Below are 19,682 nucleotides of genomic sequence, written 5' to 3'. Positions count from 1 at the left end.
TACCAGCTGGTCTTAGGAGCAAATTGTACCAGTGTTATACTGAAAATGAAAGTACTTATATCTATAATTATTATACTAAACTTGTTTTACTTTCCTTTTTAAGGAACAAGCATTTGATCCATATGAAACCTTGTCGCAGGATATTCTTTCCCCACAATTCCATGAACGTTTCAATACTTTGATGGCCAAACCTGCTGTTTCTCTGCATTTTCAGGTAATTCAAATTCAAATACAAATTCAAATATGTTGTTCTTCTGTACTCATTGGCATCATAACTGGCCTCCTAAATTCTTTTGATAAGATGAAAGTGAATGAAGTATACAGAATTCCTATTCTAGAAACTAGTTATATCTAAGAGAGAAAAAAATTACCATAGTAGTAATGTTGATCTTTTTAAGTGGTTTCCTTGACTATTCTTTATCTGCAGAAAAGTTTCTTAGCCATCTTACTTGTTACAGATGAATATACCCCAAATTAAGCAAGGAATTTTTCCCTATAGGCTAAAGTTTTTGCTTTTTGTAACATTTATTTATGTAAGTATTCTGATATTTTTGAAACTTGTATTACTTTAATTCAGCAGATTTGTTGTCCAGAAAATGTTTTTTCATGACATTTTTCCTAGCTGTAGCACATTTTTTAAAATCACTGTCACATTTTAGCATTTGTTTTTATGATTGTGTGGGTTGACTTCACTTTATATAAAGTTAAAATGAATTTATTTAATTTAAACATCAATTTTCATTCTAATATCAAATGTATTTTCACAAAAAATAATAAATTCACAGCATCATTTATTTCAGTGAGAACTCTGCTTTTATCAGTGAATAACCTTTGTGCACATACATATCATGAAAGAAAGTAGTCAGATGGACAGTATGTTGTCAGGATCTTAACAGTTGTTAAAAATACACAGATAGTGAAAATGTCACACATTTTCTCTTCTTTTCATTAGGAGTTTTCATCCTTTTTATGTAGCATATTTGAATATTTAAACTTTTCATTGATAATACCATCAATTTAGTAAAATTTAGTAACTGGAAGAGATACGTGTCCAAATTAGAATTTACTATCTTTTGCCAAGACCCATCCCTCCTCTTAGCTTCCTTATTTTTGTCTAGGGCATTACCTTCCTTTTAGTCACCGAGGTTCCCAACCTGGGAGTCATCCTCAACTTTTTACTTTCCCTAGCTCTCTATAGCCCATCAGTTGCCAAGTTCTTTTAATTCTTCTTCCACAGCATATCTCTTATTTGTTCCTTTCTCTCTACTCACATGACCACCACCCTAATTTAGGCCTTCCCCACCTGTCTGCAGCACCCAGACTGTTGCAGTAGCTTCTCCTTTGGTTTTGCTGTATCTAGCCTTTCCCCTCTCTAATTGTATTCTTTCACAAAACTGCCAGCTTGATATTCCTAAAGCACAGCTCTGTCCATTTCTCTTCCCTGTTGAAGAAGAGTTAGTGGTACCCTATTGTATCTAGGATCAAATACAAACTCCTGTTAGGCAATTAAGTATACAACCTTCTATCTCTAGCCAGTCTTTCCAGCGTGATAACCTCCTATCCTCTCCCCATTCCCATGCATTTTATGATTCAGCCAAATTGGACTGCTTTCTGTTCACCATGCATAATATTCCATCTTCTGTTCCGGGGAATAGCCCATTCAATGCTTTCCCTCCTCACCCTTTACCTTTTGGAACCTTTAACTCCCTTTACTGTTAACTGAAATGCTATCTCCTCCAAGATACCTTTCCTGGTTTCCTTAGTTGTGAGAACTCTTAACCTTCTGTTATTTATTTTATATTTATTACTGTATGATTTCCCTTCCACCAATAGAATGTAAACTTCCCGAGAACAGAGGTCCTTCCTTCCTTTCTTCCTTCCTTCCTTCCTTCCTTCCTTCCTTCCTTCCCTCCTTCCTTCCTTCCTCCCTCCCTTCCTCCCTTCCTCCCTCCCTTCCTCCCTTCCTCCCTTCCTCCCTTCCTCCCTTCCTTCCTTCCTTCCTTCCTTCCTTCCTTCCTTCCTTCCTTCCTTCCTTCCTTCCTTCCTTTTCTTTCTTCCTTCCTTCCTCCCTCCCTCCCTCCCTTCCTTCTGTTCCTTCCTTCTCTCCCTCCCTCAATGCCTCTCTCCTTTCCTTCTACCAGCACATAAAAATAGCTATGGCACATGGCTTGAATTTAAGTATTATTATAAAAGAAACAAAGTATGTAAGATTTCCAAGAAGGAAAAGAGTATTTCATGTTCTGACTCCTACTACCTTTCCAATCTTATTTCATTGTATTCCTCTTTTTCTATTCTAGTCAAACTGACTTTCTAGCTTGCTTCATTACGTAATGTTCCTTTTACTTTTGTGCCTTTGTATCTTTAGGGTGTGCACCCTCTTCACATTTTCTTTTTCGAAGCCTTAGTTCCTTGAGGGCAAGTATTGTTTTCACTTTTCATTTTGTAGCCATACCACTTAGATTAGTGCTTTGTCTTTAGGAGGCTCTTAATTAATATTTGTTGAATTTATTTGAGTGGAAAATGGAAAGGAGAATGTGTATTTAAGAAGGATTGCGGAGGTAGAATCCATAGGAATTGATTGATTACATTTGGGGTCCAAGGTGAAGGAAAACCTCAGTAAGAAAACACTCTTTCTCTCCAAATCTCTAATAAAATTTGATGAAGAACAAGTTCAATACAAATGAAGAAAGGGGAGATTTGGACTCTAAGAGATTTTAATCAGATATGAAAATTTGAATTTAGGATATTAGAGTAGTTTCTAAAGATGGTACAGCTAATAAACAACAGCACTGGTAGATTCTTATTGTAGAATAGAGATAGAGGTTGGGGAGTTAAGGAACCATGAGGGTATGGATATTGATGTTTCTGAGGTTTAGAGCTTAAATCATCTAGTCCTATTGCTTTATTGTACACTTGAAGGAACTGAGACTCAGAAATGTTAACTGAGCTGTCCAGTGTCTCTCAGATAAAAATCAAAGCTGGAATTTGACTCAGGGGCCTCTGTCTCCAAATCCAAAGCTCTTTTAGTTAGTAAACCAGATGCTGAAATCATTGAGAAAAGTGAAAGTGTGTTCTAGAGCAAAGATGTCAAACACATGGTCCACAGCACTCCTGAGTATGGCCTGAACCTAATTAAAATACAACTTGAAAATATATAACAGAATAAAGAAACAATAAATTATAGATACATTTTAAAACTAAGTATGTGGTCCACAGTGCTATATGTATGCATTAGTGTCCTGTGTTTCTAATTGAGTTTGATACTACCATTCTATTTTTAAATTTTTTTGGAGGGATTTTATTTATGTTTTTCCCCGTTTACATGTAAAGACAGTTTTTAACATTCACTTTTAAAAATTTTGAGCTACAAATTTTCTCTCTTCCTTCCTTGCCTCCTCCCTCCCTAAGATGGTAATCAGTTTGACATAGGTTTTACATGTTCAGTCATGCAAAATGTATTACCATATTAGTCATGTTGCAAAAGAAGACACAGACCCAAAGGAAACCTCCCCCGCCCCCCCGAAAAAAAATACAGAAAGCAAAAAATAGTATGCTTTGATCTGCATTCAGACTCCATCAGTACTTTCTCTGGAGGCATATAACATTTTTTCATCATGACTCCTTTGGAATTGTTGGATCATTGTATTGGTGAGAATAGCTAAGTCATTTACAGTTGATCACTATACATATTGCTATTACTGTGTGTGATGTCCTCCTGCTTTTGCTTACTTCATTTTGCCTTAGTTCATATATGTCTTTCCAGGTTTTTCTGAAAGCATCCTGCTCATCATTTCTTTTAGCATTATAATCATGCCACAACTTGTTCAGCCATTCCCCAGTTGATGGGCATCCCCTCAATTTCTGATTCTTTACTACAGCAAAAAGAGTGGCTATAAATATTTTTTGTACAAATTGGTCCTTTCCCTTTTTGGGGGAATCTCTTTGGGAACCAGACCTAGTAGTGTTATTGTTGGATCTGAGGATATGCACAGTGTGATTGCCCTTTGGGCATAGTTCCAAATTGCTCTCCAGAATGGTTGAATCAGTTCATAGCTCTACCAACAATGCATTAGTGTCCAAATGTTCCCATATCTCCTCCAACATTTACCATTTTCTTTTTCTGTAAAGTCAATCTTATAGGCGTGAGTCGGGTAACTCAGAGAGCAGTTTTAATTTGCATTTCTCTAATCAATGACACTACTGTTTTAGAGGTTCATAGATGATAGTAATGTAAACAAATAAAATTAACTTTAAAAGAAGATCTTTTTCAGTGGTGGTAGTGGAAGAACAATATAGTAATATGAATAGTGAAATGTGATTGAAAAGAGACAAGGGAAGGGTTACACAAAACTTAGCAGCTACATAAAGGATCATAAGTCATGGAACATGATATTCTGAAGGGCAAGGAGCCAGGACTACAACCAAGAATCACCTACCTGGAGAAATTAAGTATAATACATAAGGGAAAAAAATGGTCATTCAGTGAAATAGAAGCATTTCAAGCTTTCATAAGCAGAAGACCAGAATTGAACAAAAAATTTGATCTCCAATATCAAGATGCAACAGAAGCTTAAAAAGGTAAAAATGGAAAGGCAAACATAAGAAATTCACAATGGAGATGAATTATTTATATCCCTGTATGGGAAAATGATACTTGTAATTCTTAAAAATTATACCACTAATGGTGTAGCTAGAACGAATATATATAGACAGAGGGTATGGGCATAAGGTGAATTTGAGGGAATGACATAAAAAATTAAGTAAGGAATGAGAAAGAGGAGTACACTGGATGCAGAAAGGAAGGGAGAGGTAGAACAGGGAAATTATTTTGCAAAAAACCTATTACAGTAGAGGGAAAGATGGGAAGGTCAGCGAAGGGCATCACTTGAACCTTATAAGTATTGACTGAAAGAAGGAATAATATATACAATCAGTGAATATAGAAATTTATCTTGCACAGCAGGGAAGTAGGAGGAGAAGAGATTAAGTAAAGGGAGGGGACTAACAGAAGAGAGGGCAGCCTAGGGGAGATAGTAGACAGAAACAAAACACTGGTGAGAAGTGAACGTGTGAAAGAAGAGAGAGGACAAACAGGAGGAAAAATAGGATGGAGGGAAATCCATAGTAATTATAACTGTGAATGTAAATGGGATTGTCTCCCATAAAACAGAAGTAGAGAGCGGAGTGGATCAAAAACCAGAATCTTACAAGATGGTGTTTACAAGAAACACACTTGAAGCAGACAGATGCAGAGTAAAGGTAAGGACTGGGCAGAATCTGTTATGCTTCAGCTGAAGTAAAAAAAAACCAAAAAAACCAGGGGTAGCAGTCCTGATCTCAGACAAAGCGAAAGCAGAAATAGACCTGATTAAAAGAAATAAGAAAGGAAACTAAATCTTGCTAAAAGGTATGTTAGACAATGAAGTAAAATCAATATGAAACATACATGCACCAAGTAGTATAGCATGCAAATTCTTTTTTTTTTATTTTTATTTTATTTTATTTTTTTAATTAAATTTATTTATTTAACTTTTAACATTCATTTTCACAAAATTTTGGGTTACAAATTTTCTCCCCTTTTATCCCCTCCCCCCCAAACACCAAGCATTTTAATTGCCCCTATGACCAATCTGCTCTCTCTTCTGTCATCCCTCTCTGCCCTTGTCTCCGTCTTCTCTTTTGTCCTGTAGGGCCAGATAGCTTTCTATACCCCTTTACCTGTATTTCTTATTTCCTAGTGGCAAGAACATTACTTGACAGTTGATCCTAACACTTTGAGTTCCAACTTCTTTACCTCCCTCCCTCTCCACCCCTTCCCTTTGGAAGGCAAGCAATTCAATATAGGCCAAATCTGTGTAGTTTGCCAATGACTTCCATAATAGTTGTGTTGTATAGGACTAACTATATTTCCTTCCATCCTATCCTGTCCCCCATTACTTCTGTTCTCTTTTGATCCTATCCCTCCCCATGAGTGTCGACCTCGAATTGCACTCTCCTCCCCATGCCCTCCCTTCTATCATCCCCCCCACCCTGCTTGTCCCCTTATCCCCCACTTTCCTGTATTGTGAGATAGGTTTTCCTACCAAAATGAGTGTGCATTTTATTCTTTCCTTTAGTGGAATGTGATGAGAGTAGACTTCATGTTTTTCTCTCACCTCCCCTCTTTATCCCTCCACTAATGAGTCTTTTGCTTGCCTCTTTTATGAGAGATAATTTGCCCCATTCAATTTCTCCCTTTCTCCTCCCAATACATTTCTCTCTCACTGCTTGATTTCACTTTTTTTTTTTAAGATATGATCCCATCCTCTTCAATTCACTCTGTGCACTCTGTCTCTATGTATGTGTGCGTGTGTGCATGTGTGTGTGTAATCCCACCCAGTACCCAGATACTGAAATGTTTCAAGAGTTGCAAATATTGTCTTTCCATGTAGGAATGTAAACAGTTCAACTTTAGTAAGTCCCTTATGACTTCTGTTTGCTGTTCACCTTTTCATGGTTCTCTTCATTCTTGTGTTTGAAAGTCAAATTTTCTTTTCAGCTCTGGTCTTTTCATCAAGAATGCTTGAAAATCTTCTATTTCATTGAAAGACCAATTTTTCCCCTGAAGTATTATACTCAGTTTTGCTGGGTAGGTGATTCTTGGTTTTAGTCCTAGTTCCTTTGACTTCTGGAATATCCTGTTCCATGCCCTTCGATCCCTTAATGTAGAGGCTGCTAGATCTTGTGTTATCCTGATTGTATTTCCACAATACTTGAATTTTTTCTTTCTAGCTGCTTGCAATATTTTCTCCTTGACCTGGGAACTCTGGAATTTGGCCACAATGTTCCTAGGAGTTTCTCTTTTTGGATCTCTTTCAGGTGGTGTTCTGTGGATTCCCTGAATATTTATTTTGCCCTCTGGTTCTAGAATCTCAGGGCAGTTTTCCTTGATAATTTCATGAAAGATGATGTCTAGGCTCTTCTTTTGATCATGGCTTTCAGGTAGTCCCATAATTTTTAAATTGTCTCTCCTGGATCTATTTTCCAGGTCTGTTGTTTTTCCAATGAGATATTTCACATTATCTTCCATTTTTCCATTCTTCTGTCTTTGTTCTGTGATTTCTTGGTTTTGCATAAAGTCACTAGCCTCCATCTGTGCCATTCTAATTTTGAAAGAACTATTTTCTTCAGTGAGCTTTTGAATCTCCTTTTCCATTTGGCTAATTCTGCTTTTGAAAGCATTCTTCTCCTCATTGGCTTTTTGAACCTCTTTTGCCAATTGAGTTAGGCTAGTTTTCAAGGTGTTAATTTCTTCAACATTTTTTTGGGTCTCCTTTAGGAGGGAGCTGATGTGCTGTTCATGCTTTGACTTCATGTCTCTCATTTCTCTTCCCAGCTTTTCCTCTACCTCTCTAACTTGATTTTCAAAATTCTTTTTGAGCTCTTCCATGGCCTGAGCCCATTGGGTGGGCTGGGACACAGAAGCCTTGATTTCTGTGTCTTTGCCTGATGGTAAGCATTGTTCTTCCTCATCAGAAAGGAAGGGAGGAAATACCTGTTCTCCAAGAAAGTAGCCTTCTATAGTCTTATTTCTTTTCCCTTTTCTGGGCATTTTCCCAGCCAGTGACTTGACCTCTGAATATTCTCCTCACACCCACCTTGCCTCCTGATCCTCCCAGCCAGCGTTTGGGGTCTGAGATTCAAATGCTGCTTCCAGCCTTAGGGCTTTTGGCGGGGGCAGGGCTGCTATTCAGTGTGAGATTAAGTTCAGGTGGTCAGGTCAGGGCAGGGCAGCCTCTCAGGCTCAGTTCCCTCAGGGGGTTTATGCACAGACCTTCCACAATGGATTCAGGCTCCCGCCCCCCTTGGGGAGCCCCTGTGTGCAGCCACCTCTCAGCTTCTACCTCCTGGGGGGGCCTGAATTATGGGGGCACCCCATTCCCCTCTCGACCCACCAAAGAGACTCTCTCACTGACCCCCATCACCTGTGGGTGGAGGGACTTGTGCGGCCGCTGGAGATCCCGTCCCTGAAGCCTGCTTGGATCTGTATCTCTTGGTGCCGCGGCCACAGCCGCAGCAGGTCTGGGCTGGGCTCCTCGTCTGCAGTGCAACGGACCTTTTGCGAGAGGTTTGCAGGTCCCTCTGTGGGTGGAGGGACCCGCGTGGCTGCTGGAGATCCCGTCCCTGAAGCCCGCTCGGATCTTTTCCTCTCGGTGCCGTGGCTGCGGCAGGGCTGCACTCAGCTCCTAGTCCCGGTGCCCAGTCCACAGCGCGAAGGACCCCCCGCGAGAGGTTTACAGGTCTCTCCGGAACAGAAATCTCCCTCGCTCCAATATTCTGTGGCCTCTGGGTGCAGAATTCACCGTGAGTTACTTCCCTGTAGCTGTTCTATGGGTTGTGGGTTCGGAGCTATGTGTATGTGCGTCTTTCTACTCTGCCATCTTGGCTCCACCCCCCTAGCATGCAAATTCTTAAAGGAAAAAGTTAAGTGAGTTCAGTTTCATGATCAAACGAGATTGAGAGCATTACGAGATGTAAAATAGATAATTTTGATTGTGTTAAAAAACTTTTTCACAAATAAAACCATTGCAACTAAGATTAGAAAGAAAGCAGAAACCTGAGAAACAATCTTTACAGCAAGTGTCTCTGACAAAGGTCTCATTTCTCAAATGATAACTGAGTTTATAAGAATATAAGCCATTCCCCAAATGATAAATGATTGAAGTTTTCAGTTGAAGAAATCAAATGTTTCTGCAAGCATATAAAGAAGTGCTCTAAATCATTTTTGATTAGAGAAATGCAAGTTAAAACAATGCTAAGTACTATTTCACACATATCAGATTGACTAACATTGACAAAAAAGGAAAATGATAAATGTGGGAGAGGATGTGGGAAAATTGTGACACTAATGCACAATGTTGGTGAAATCGTGAACTGATTCAAGTATTCTTGGAGAGCCATTTGGAACTCTGCCCAAAGGACCACCAAATTGTATATTCTTTGATATAGCAATGCCACTACTAGGTTTATATCTGAAAGAGATCATAAAAAAGGGAAAAGGACCTACACGTACAAAAATATTTATAGCAGCCCTTTTTATTGTGGAAATATTGGAAATTGAAGGGATGCCCATCAATTGGGGAATGGCTGAATAAGCTGCGATATATGAGTGTAATGGAATACTATTGTGCAGTAAGAAATAAGGCAGATTTTAGAAAAACCTGGAAAGACACATATGAACTATTGCAAAGTGAAATGAACAGAACCAGGAAAACAGTTTACACAGTTATCAGCAACATTATGTGATGATAACCTACGAATGACTCATCTCTTCTCAGCAACAGGTACAATGGATTTGCGAAGGAAAATGCAATATCCACATCCAGATTAAGAACTGATGGACTCCGAGTGAAGATTGAAACATACTTTTTTCACTTACTTTATTCTTTTTTGTGGTTTTCTTTTCCTTTTGATCTATTTCTTCTTTCACAACTGTGACTAATATGGAAATATGTTCTACATGGTAGCACATGATAACGTATGTCAAATTGCCCACCATTTTAGGAATAGGAAAGGGGAGGGAGGGAGAAAAATTTGGAACTCAAAATCTTGTAAAAATGAATGCTAAAAATTGTTTTGACATGTAATAGGGAAAAAATAAAATACTATTGAAAGAAAGAGACTGAGGAGAACGGCCTGTGTTGGAAAAGATTTCTAGAGACAGCTTTTTAGAGAAGTCTGGTTTTAGGTACTTTGAGGTTGTGGAGATGCTTGGGCTCTAGGAATGTTTTTAGAAATTTACGTTTTATTGATATTTTGTTTTTACTTTAATTCAGTATATATTATTAAGCACATTATTATTTAGTACTATGTACCAAACACTGTGCTAAGCACTGGGGTTACAAATAAGAGAAAAAAAATCCTTCAAGGAGGGAAAACATTTTGGAGGGAAGATGACACACAAGATGAAACTGGAAAGTGGGAGGGGAGAGGATATTAGGAAGATACCAGAGGGTTCCTGGTGTTGGAAAATTCCAAAAGTAGGATCTTACATAGGACTGAGTGAAGGAAAGCTTTATTATGGTTCTCTAGAAGTGGGTGCCCCATGCTAAGATGTGTGAGTGTGAGCTGAGGCAAAGGCAGAGCCAACTTACATAGGTAAGTTGATTAAGGTCTCTTCCTTCCAGATCAGGACTGGTCTCAATCCTTTTGGGTTACACTCTTCCTTCCACTCCTACTACATAATACTCCTTATCATGTTATCTTACCCACTTCATGTGTTGCATATATAGAAAATGGAGGGAAAATTCTATGTGGGGTGTGTCAGTTAATATTGATAAGGCTCATTAAGCAAGTGTACCTTGATCCTGGTGGCTCTTGTTTTAAATGTCCTTTTGTTAACCTCTCAATTCTTCGATCAGTCCATAGCTAAAGTATGTAGTCCCAGTTCTCTCGTTGGATGGTTGGTCATTCAGCAGATAGTGGTGGGTCAGCTCCCACACAGAGGGGAGGGACTGGTTTCTTCACTATTTGTTGCAAAAGCAAAAGAGGTCTTCTTTTCTTACACTGGTGCCCTTGGAGTTGAACCCAAGCAGAGCTGTAGGTGGAAAGTGGAGTGAGCTAGAAAGTCCAAATGCTGCCCTCTATTAGAGAATTTGGAAGGAATTGAGTGGTTCACCCTCCATCTTGCCAATCAGAGAGGGAAAAGAGTCTGGGAAAGAGTTTGAATGTCAAAGACAGCAGCATGGGGATGAGATCTGGAGTCACTTATTCTGTTATCTCTCCTTTCTCCCTATTCCTCCTCAAAAGTGTTTTGCTTCTGATTACCCCAAGTGTGCACAACTTGTAGCAGTCTTATTAAAGCTCTAGGGCCGCTTGGAACTTGCCAAAGGATTTTGGATGGCCTGTGAAAAATGTAGAGGAAAACATCCTTTGTTTGTAGAGGAAATCCCTTGGAGTGCATCAAGCTCGGCTGTAAGTGGCCCTCAGACTGCAAGTTATGTGGACCTGGATTACCCCTTCCCACAATCTGCCTTCCCTTCTGTACCCTACCCCTGCTTTCTCATTTCCCTTGCCCTCCTATTTTCCTATAGGGTAAGATAGATTTTTATACCCAATTTATTGTGGATGTTATTCCCTCTTTGAGCCAGTTCTGATGAGGGTAAGGCTCACTCACTTCCCCTCATCTCCCCCCCTCTTCCCTTCCACTGTGAAAGCTTTTTCTTGCCTCTTCTAAGTGAAATAATTTACCCTATTCTACCTTTCTCTTTCTCCTTCTCCCAGTACATTCCTCTCACCCCTTAATTTTATGTTTTTTAGATGTCATCCCTTCATATTCAACTCACACCTTTGCCATCTTTCTATAAATAACTCCTTCTAACTACCCCAATAATGAGAAAGGTCTTATGAATTACAAATATCATCTTCCCATGGAGAAATGTAAACAGTTTAACCTTATTAAAGACCTTATGATTTTCCTTTCCTGTTTACCTTTTTATGCTTCTGTTAAATATTGTATTTGAAAATCAGCTCTGGTCTTTTCATCAGGAATGCCTGAAAGTCCTCTATCTCATTCAATTTTCATTTTTTCCCCTGAAGGATTATATTCAGTTTTGCTGAGTAGGTGATTCTTGGTTATAATTCTAGCTCATTTGCCCTCTGGAATATCCTGTGCCAAGCCTTCCAGTCCTTTAATGTAGAAGGTGTTAAATAACATTTTACTGTGACTGTGGCTCCACCATACTTGAATTCTTTCTTTTTGACTCTTGCAATATTTTCTGCTTGAGCTGGGAACTCTGGAATTTGGCTATAATATTCCTGGGAGTTTTCATCTTGGACTCTTGGGAGGTGATCAGTGGTTTCTTTGCATTTCTAGTTTACCCTCTGGTTCTAGAATATCAAGATGGTTTTCCTTGACAGTTTCTTGAAAGATGATGTGTAAGCTCTTTTTTTGATGTTGGTTTTTTCAGGTAGCCCAATAATTTAAAAATTATTTCTCCTGGATCTAATTTGCAGGTCTGTTGTTTTTCCAGTGAGATATTTTACATTGTCTTCCTTTTTTTTCATTCTTTTGTTTTGGTTTTATTGTTTCTTGATTTTTCATAAAGTCATTAGTTTTCACTTGCTCCATTCTGATTCTTAAGGTATTATTTTCTTCAGTGAGTGTTTGGACTTCCTTTTCCATTTGACCAGTTCCAATTTTGCATTTTTCTCCTCATTGACTTTTTCGACCTCTTTTAGCATTTGACTTAGTCTGTTTTTTAAGGTGTTATTTTCTTCAATATTTTTTGTGTCTCCTTTACTAAGCTGTCTACTTGTTTTTCATGGTTTTCTTACATCACTCTCATTTCTCTTCCCAGTTTTTCCTCTACATCTCTTATTTGATCTTCAAAGTCCTTTTTTGAGTTCTTCCTTGGCCTAAGACCAATTCATATTTTTCTTGGAGGCTTTGGATATAGGAGCTTTGATTTTGTTGTCTTCTTTGGAGTGTGTGTTTTGATCTCCTTTATCACCATAGTAATTATCTATAGTTAGAGGTTTTTTCCAATGTTTGTTCATTTTCCCAGCCTATCACATGACTTTTAACTCTTTGTTAAAGTATAGCTCTGCTTTCATGGGGGAGGGAGCATTGTCCCAAGCTTCAGGGATTTTGTGCAGCTATTTGCAGAGATACTTTTAGGGACCTGCAAGTTTTCAGTTCTTTCAAGGTGGTAAGACCTAAGGAGAGGTGTTTACTCCTCTCCTGACCTATGTTCTGGTCTGTGAGTGACCACAAGCATTCTTTTCTGCCTTTGAACTGTGAGGAGGGTCACCCCTCCATTGTGGTGACCAGTTCTGGTGTGCTAGTGCTTTGCTGCAGATCTTCTAAGTTGTCTTTGATGTCTGAGGGCTGCGAGGTCTAGAAACTGACACTGCTGCTAGTGATTCAGTCTTTCCGAGGTCTGCTCTTGGTTTGCTGAGGCCAGGTCAGTGCCTGCACTGGACTGTGCTCCTTTCTCACCTTGGTGCAACAGACTTTTCCTTCTTGGGTAGGGAATTTGTTTCATTCCATCATTTTGTGGGTTCTGCTGCTCTAGAATTTGTTTGGAGTCATTTTTTTAAAGGTAATTGGAGGGTTTATGGGGAGAGCTCAGGTGAGTCCCTGCCATTACTCTCCCATCTTGGCTCTGTTTTCCTCAGCTTTTCTTGTAGTCCAACCCTCACAGCCATATATTGCTCCTGGAAAAACCATAGCTTTGAGTATATGGACTTTTATTGGCAAGATAATGTCTCTGCTTTTTAATATGCTGTCCAGAGTTTCCATAGCTTTCTTTCCAAGGAGCAAGTGTCTTAATTTCATGACTGCATTCATCATCTGCAGTGATCTTTGAGTCCAACAATATAAAATGTGATACTCCTTCCATTTCTTCTCCGTCTTTTTGCTAGGAAGTGATGGGACTAGTTGCCAAGATCTTAGTTTTTTTTTTGAGGTTAAGCTTTGAGCCAGCTTTTACACTCTCTTCTTTCATGCTCATAAAGAGACATTTTAATTCCTCTTCACTTTTTGCCATAAGTGGGTGTTGTGTGCATGTCTGAGATTGTTGCTATTTCTCCCGACAACCTTAATTCCAGCTTTTGATTCATCCAGCCTGGCATTTCTCATGATGATTTCTGCTTATGTTAAATAAATGAGGTGACAATATGCAGCCTTGTCTTACTTCCTTTCTAATCTTAAATCAATCAGTTGTTCCGTGTTTGGTTCTAATTGTTGCTTCTTGGCCTATATACAGGTTCCTCAGGAGACAAGTAAGATGATCTGGTACTCCCATCTCTTTGAGGAGTTACCACATTTTGTTGTGATCCACACAGTCAAAGGCTTCAGTTTAGTCAATGAAGCAGAATTAGATGTTTTTATGAAACTTCTTTACTTTTTCTCCATAATTGAGCAAATGTTGGCAATTTGGTCGTGCAACATTCCATACCCCTAGATATACCTAGATATATTCCATACCTCATGTATGGAGCAAGATGTATGGGAATTAATGAATGAATGAATGAAAAAACATTTTCCACTTCCCACAGTCACTGTGCTAAACATTGGGGATACAAAAATAAGTCATTAAAATGGTCCCTGTTCTCATGGAACCTACATGCAGATAAGTGAAAATACCACATAAAGAGGGCCTAGAGGTAGAAAGAAGCAGAGGAGAACATGGTCTGGAAATGTTCAGAAAGTGGTTCAGGGCAAGATAAAGTGAAAGGTTATATACCAGAGTGTAAGGTCCTATGCAGAGCAGTTCAAGGTTTAGTGGTGGGAGAAAGAAGAGGACCAGAGTATAAGCCATGTGGTTTGGAATTAGCTGAATGAAAGGTTTTAGGGAGGAGTAGGGACGAAAGTATGGGAGAAGGTGGGAATGGGGAGGAATTTTCATGGGTGAGGATAATTTTTGAATTCAAAATTTCAATTCACATTTAACATTTATTGTGCACCGACTGTTTATGACTGTTCTGGGTGAAATATTCTAATATAGAAATATAATCAGTGCTTTAATTGACTTAAATATAGAAGAAAAACCACTAGTGATGAGCTAAAAAAATAATTTTGAACACACTGTAATTAGATAGGAATTCTACTACAGTGTAAGATGGTTTAGATATCTCCCTCTTCTTGCTACAAATGACTTACCAAAAAGCATACTATACATATACTAACTGTTTAAGTGAAAACCTAATTATTAACATTATTTTCCTTCTACTGCTATGATTTCTCCAATTGCTGTTTTTTTAACGTCCACAAGAAGAGTCATTTGTAGCAGTCCTTGTGTGACATACAGTGTATAAGGGTCCTAAGCAATATCTCTCTGACAGGATATTATCAGGAACAAACCCACAAAATACCAGCAGCTTAGCCTACTAATGATGTTGATACCCTATTAATTCTTTCCATAGACTTAAAGGCAATCAAAAACTATGTTGTAAAATTAGAAATTTGGGAATTCTGATTTCTAAAATAACAGAAAATATTTCTTTAATTAATTAACTCTGAGCCTCCATCCTTTTTAATTAGATAACAGAGAAATCTTTTCCTATCAGCTTTCTCTCATTATCAAATTCCATTTTCATAGTCTTTAATAAATGCTAATATCAGCGACTATATTATACATCAACAATAACAAATTCTGTAATGCAAAACTAACCGATACATCAGTCAAATCTTTCACATATATGCAATATTGCACTTCCATGTTCTGCCTCTGTCTCTGTGAAAAAAAGTGGCTAGCTTAATCATTGTAATTATATGGCATTGAATTTTGTTCCCCCCCAATTACATTGCTTTCATTATATATTTTGTGTTCTTGGTCTACTTATTTCACTTTGCGTCAGTTCATGTAAATCTTCCCATACTTCTCTCAGTTCTCTGTTTTTAATCTTGGGGTTTTTGGTTTCATCTTGCATGCTTGTTGTATTTTTTGGAAGACACAATTTAGATTTTAAAACAAAAAAAAAATCTAATTTTCTAATTTAGAAGTCTCTCTTTTCAGTTCTCAATAAAATTCAAGTATACTTTGTAAACATCAAAATTAAAATGTGCATGTAAGTCAAGTTGCTATGATACTACTTGCTTACATAAAAATATCTCATTTCCATAATGCTTTAAAGTTTTATGATGCACTTTTCTTTATATTTGTGAGATAGGAATTGATGTTTTATTATCTACTTTTTATAAAGGAAGAGCCTGAGGTTGTGAGTCAGATGATTATTAAGTGGCATAGCTATGACTTAAACTCAAGTCTTCTAATTCCAAGTCTAGTACCTGTGTTACACATCTTGAGTGTTCCCACAGCAGTTAGTAGATGGGAAATTCTCCACTTTTCAACTTATTTAGAGTTTTATTTTGGTCTCAATATGATTTGGTCCCAGAGTAACTTAATGTAGAAGAAAGTTAAGTTGACTTCAGACAACAATATCATGTAAAACTGTGTATAAATGTTTAACATTCCACTCTCTTTTTGTGAGAAAATGTATTTTTTCAGCCCTCAAGATTGTCCTTAATATCTCTCTGTTTCCCTCTTTTTTATTATGAGAAAAAAATGTCAATTTAGGAAATCAACGTTTTAAAAATATTCAAATATTAGTGTTTGTAGCTACAGAAGATGATTTTCTCCTCAGGAAAACAAAAGTCCATTTTCCCAGTTTTAATTTTTATTTCTTTTTGATAAGTTTATGTTCTTTTATGGTCTTGCTGTATTCTGTATATTTCAGATAAAATTCTTTTTGCCTTCCAGTCCATTGCTGACGGCTTTAAAGAGGCTGTGCGGTATGTTCTTCCACGCCTTATGCTAGTGCCGGTTTACCATTGTTCACACTACTTTGAATTGTTAGAGGTAAGTATGAAAGCTTATGTCAACAAACTTTTCCCTTATTTTTTAAGTTTGAAAACTGATCTTAGTTCTAAATTATATCATTACTGTGAGCACAATCACAATTATTGTTTGAACAAAACAAATTGAACAAAAAATTTCTTAAGCAAATGACTTCCAGGGAGCTCAGAGAAAATTATATACTTCTTTATTTGGTTTTATGGTATTTCTTCAAGGTTAAGTATAGAAAAGTTTATTTTGAAAAGGTTTTTTTTTTTTGTTGAGATTGTGTTTTCCTATCTTGCTCAGTCTGCAGGTTGGGGCAGCTAGTTGGTGCAGTAGATAGAGCACCAGTGCAGGAGTCAGGAGGATCTGAGTTCAAATCTCACCTCAGACACTTGACACTCACTAGCTGTGTGACCTTGAGCAAGTCACTTAACCCCAGTTGCCTCATCCTGGGTCATCTCCAGTCATCCTGATGAGTATCTGGTTCCTGGAGGAGGAGTGAGGCTGGTGATCTGCACAGCCCTCTCTCACTCAAAACAAAGTCAAATGCAAGTCATGTCATCATTTCTCTGATGGCATGGTCTTCTTTGGCAAGGAAGGACGAACACACACACACTAGTCTTCAGGTAGAGCTGCCACTTATGGGCTCAGTGCTACTCTGGATCTGCATGGGACCTTTGACCTGCTACATTTAAAATGAGGATTGGTTCACGTCTCCTTAGGTTGACTTGTGGCCCCCCTACTGGGGACTCCCTGAGGTGCTAAATTTTAGTGTAGACCTCTCAGAGGTTCTACTCAGAACTTGTGAGCTCAAGCAGTCTTATCAGCCTCAGCCTCCCTGGCAGCAAGCATGTCCCTCCACTCCAACTTGAAAGTTTGTTCTCATCTTAGACTTAGTAATATTGATCCTGAAATATTATCTGAGTAGTTAAAAATTTTTCATACTAATTTTTTGTTTCAACTCATGTTTAAACATATAGTGATCCGTAATTTCTTTGCTATTACTACTTCCTCTATTGGTACAAATAACAACTCCTCTATACTGTAGTAAATGCTCTTTTAGAGTTGCTGTGGCCAAAATTGGGGCAGCAAGGTGGTACAGCAGACTTTCTCTGTCTGCATCTGAGGGGACATGGTTGTAAAAGTGGTGAACTCGTTTGACTTGCCTGGCACATATTGCCTTGTATCTCTTCCTCAGAGTGCCTTGCTGCTGAACTAGGCTAAAGAAATATTTAATAAGTCCTTACGATGGGACCTGTGTTAAATACTAGGGATAAGAAAAGTAAAAGCATTCTTTGGCACCATGGAACTCATGTTCGCTTGGGAGGAAAGGAAATAGTACGCAAACCACAGAGTTTACACATGATATATACAGGGTAAATTGGAAATAATCTCAGAAGGAAAGCACTGGCATTAAGGAGAGCTGGGAAGGACCTTTTGCAGAGGAGAGCTAAGACTAGAAGGAGGCCAAGCAAGTGAGGAGGGAGATCATTCTTGATAAGGGAATGAAAATGTACTGAGTTGGTATATGGAGCTTCATGTATGATCGAACAACAGAGAGGCAAGTGCTTCTGAATTGTAAGGTACACGGAGGAAAGTAAAGTATAAAAAAACTGAAAAGGTAAGAAGGGAGGAGGTTATGAAGGGCTTTAGAAGCCAAATAGTTAATCTTAAGTTTAATTCTGGAGGTAATAGGGAGACATTGGAGTATAATACAGTAGGAGAGCTTATGTGGTTGCATCACTTCATGAGGAAGCTAACTTTAGCAGCTAAAGAGAGGATGAACTGTACTGAGGAGATACTTGAAGCTGGCAGAGCAACCAGAAGATTCCTTCAGTAGTGTAAGTGTGAAGGTCTATACCTCGGTGGTAGAAGCAGTGTCAGAGAAGAGAAAGAGGTCATGTACAAGAGATGTGGCAAAGTTAGAATCAACAAGACTTAGCAATAAATCGGATATTAGGGTGAGAGAGAGTGCTTAGCACTTAGTAGTCTATTTTTAATAGATTTTTACTGTTGTTTTTTCTTTTTACGTTACGTAGATTCCCCCCACATCCTTACCTATTCTCAGAGAGCTGTTTTTTATAACAGATTTTTTTATTGGCAAAACCAACATGACAATATATGTAATGTTGCTTAACTTTTTTTTAATTTTTTATTTTTAATGTTCTACAATCACTACCATAAAACTTAGATTTTTTTTCCCCCTACCCCCCACAACTCCCCTCCCTCCCCAAGACGGAACTACATAGGATCTACACATACTTTCCTACTGAATACGTTTTTACTATAGTCATGCTGTGTAGACGAACTAAAATAAATGGAAGAAATCATATAACAAATCAAAACATAATACACACACACACACACACACACACATACATAGATGATCTGCTACATTCTGCGAATGAATTCCATAGTTCTTTCTCTGAGTGTGGAAGGCATTTTGCCTTAGAAGACCATTGGGAATTTTTTTTTTTAAGTTCTTGCATTGTTACGAAGTTCTAAGTCTACCAGAAAAACTCTCACACGCTGTGGTCATTGCTGTGCACAGAGTTCTCCTGCTTCTGCTCCTTTTGCTCAGCATCAGATCGTTTAAGTCCTTCCGGGCCTCTCTGAAGTCTTCCTGTTCATCATTTCTTATGGCGCAGTAGTACTCCATGTAATGTTGCATATCTTCAGACCATCCCTTCCCAGCTTTTCAATGGAATAGGGGGAGATATCTTGTCTTTGAGATCAAGTTTGAGCCTTTTAATTTTATAGTATTCAGCTTTGATTATCTTATTTGTAGTGTTCATGCCGTTGACATTGTAGTAGTTGTATGTATTATTTCCTTACTCTGCTTACTTCCCTTTGCTTCTTTGTATTTATTACATTTATCCTGTCTTTTAGCCAGTAATATTACATTACATTTATGCACCACAATTTGTCTAGTCATTTCTAAGTCTCCTTTGTTTCCATTTATTTGCTGCTACACTAGAGCTTATTATGATGGTACTTAATATGGATTTTATGGTGTTGCTTATCAAAGGTATTAGAACTGACATGTTCATCTGCAGAAAGAGCCATTGCAGTTTATTATGAAACAGAAGTAAATACATTTCTTGTTTGGTATATTTTGTCTCTTGTATTGACTGTAACTAGTAGAAACAGATTAACATTGTTTTGTATTTTCTGACACCTTATTTTGAAAACAACAATACAGCTTTGTTCTGTTCAAAGTTACATGAAATCTCTCCCATAGTTAGTCTTTTCTCACGATTTTGAATATGAAATATATTTGTAGTAGTTGGGTTCAAGAAAGAGGGACTGTAGAAAAGTTGTCTTGTAATAAGTACATTTTGTGTACATATTTTTTTC

The 19,682-nt window shown here is 38.0% G+C and overlaps 1 protein-coding gene across 1 annotated transcript in view; it reads left to right on the top strand.

Moving 5' to 3' along the window:
- Nucleotides 1-19,682, top strand: part of SOS2 (SOS Ras/Rho guanine nucleotide exchange factor 2) — a 125,465-nt gene that overhangs the window by 53,681 nt on the left and 52,102 nt on the right. The window contains exons 7-8 of the mRNA XM_072629785.1: nt 104-214; nt 16,245-16,343. Of these exons, the coding sequence (XP_072485886.1) occupies nt 104-214; nt 16,245-16,343 (210 nt within the window). The remainder of the gene's footprint in view (nt 1-103; nt 215-16,244; nt 16,344-19,682) is intronic.

This window comes from Notamacropus eugenii, chromosome 1 (genome assembly GCF_028372415.1).
Source record: "Notamacropus eugenii isolate mMacEug1 chromosome 1, mMacEug1.pri_v2, whole genome shotgun sequence".
NCBI lineage: Eukaryota > Metazoa > Chordata > Mammalia > Diprotodontia > Macropodidae > Notamacropus > Notamacropus eugenii.
Note: the sequence above shows the minus strand (reverse complement) of the source record. Positions and strands in the feature narration are given on the sequence as shown.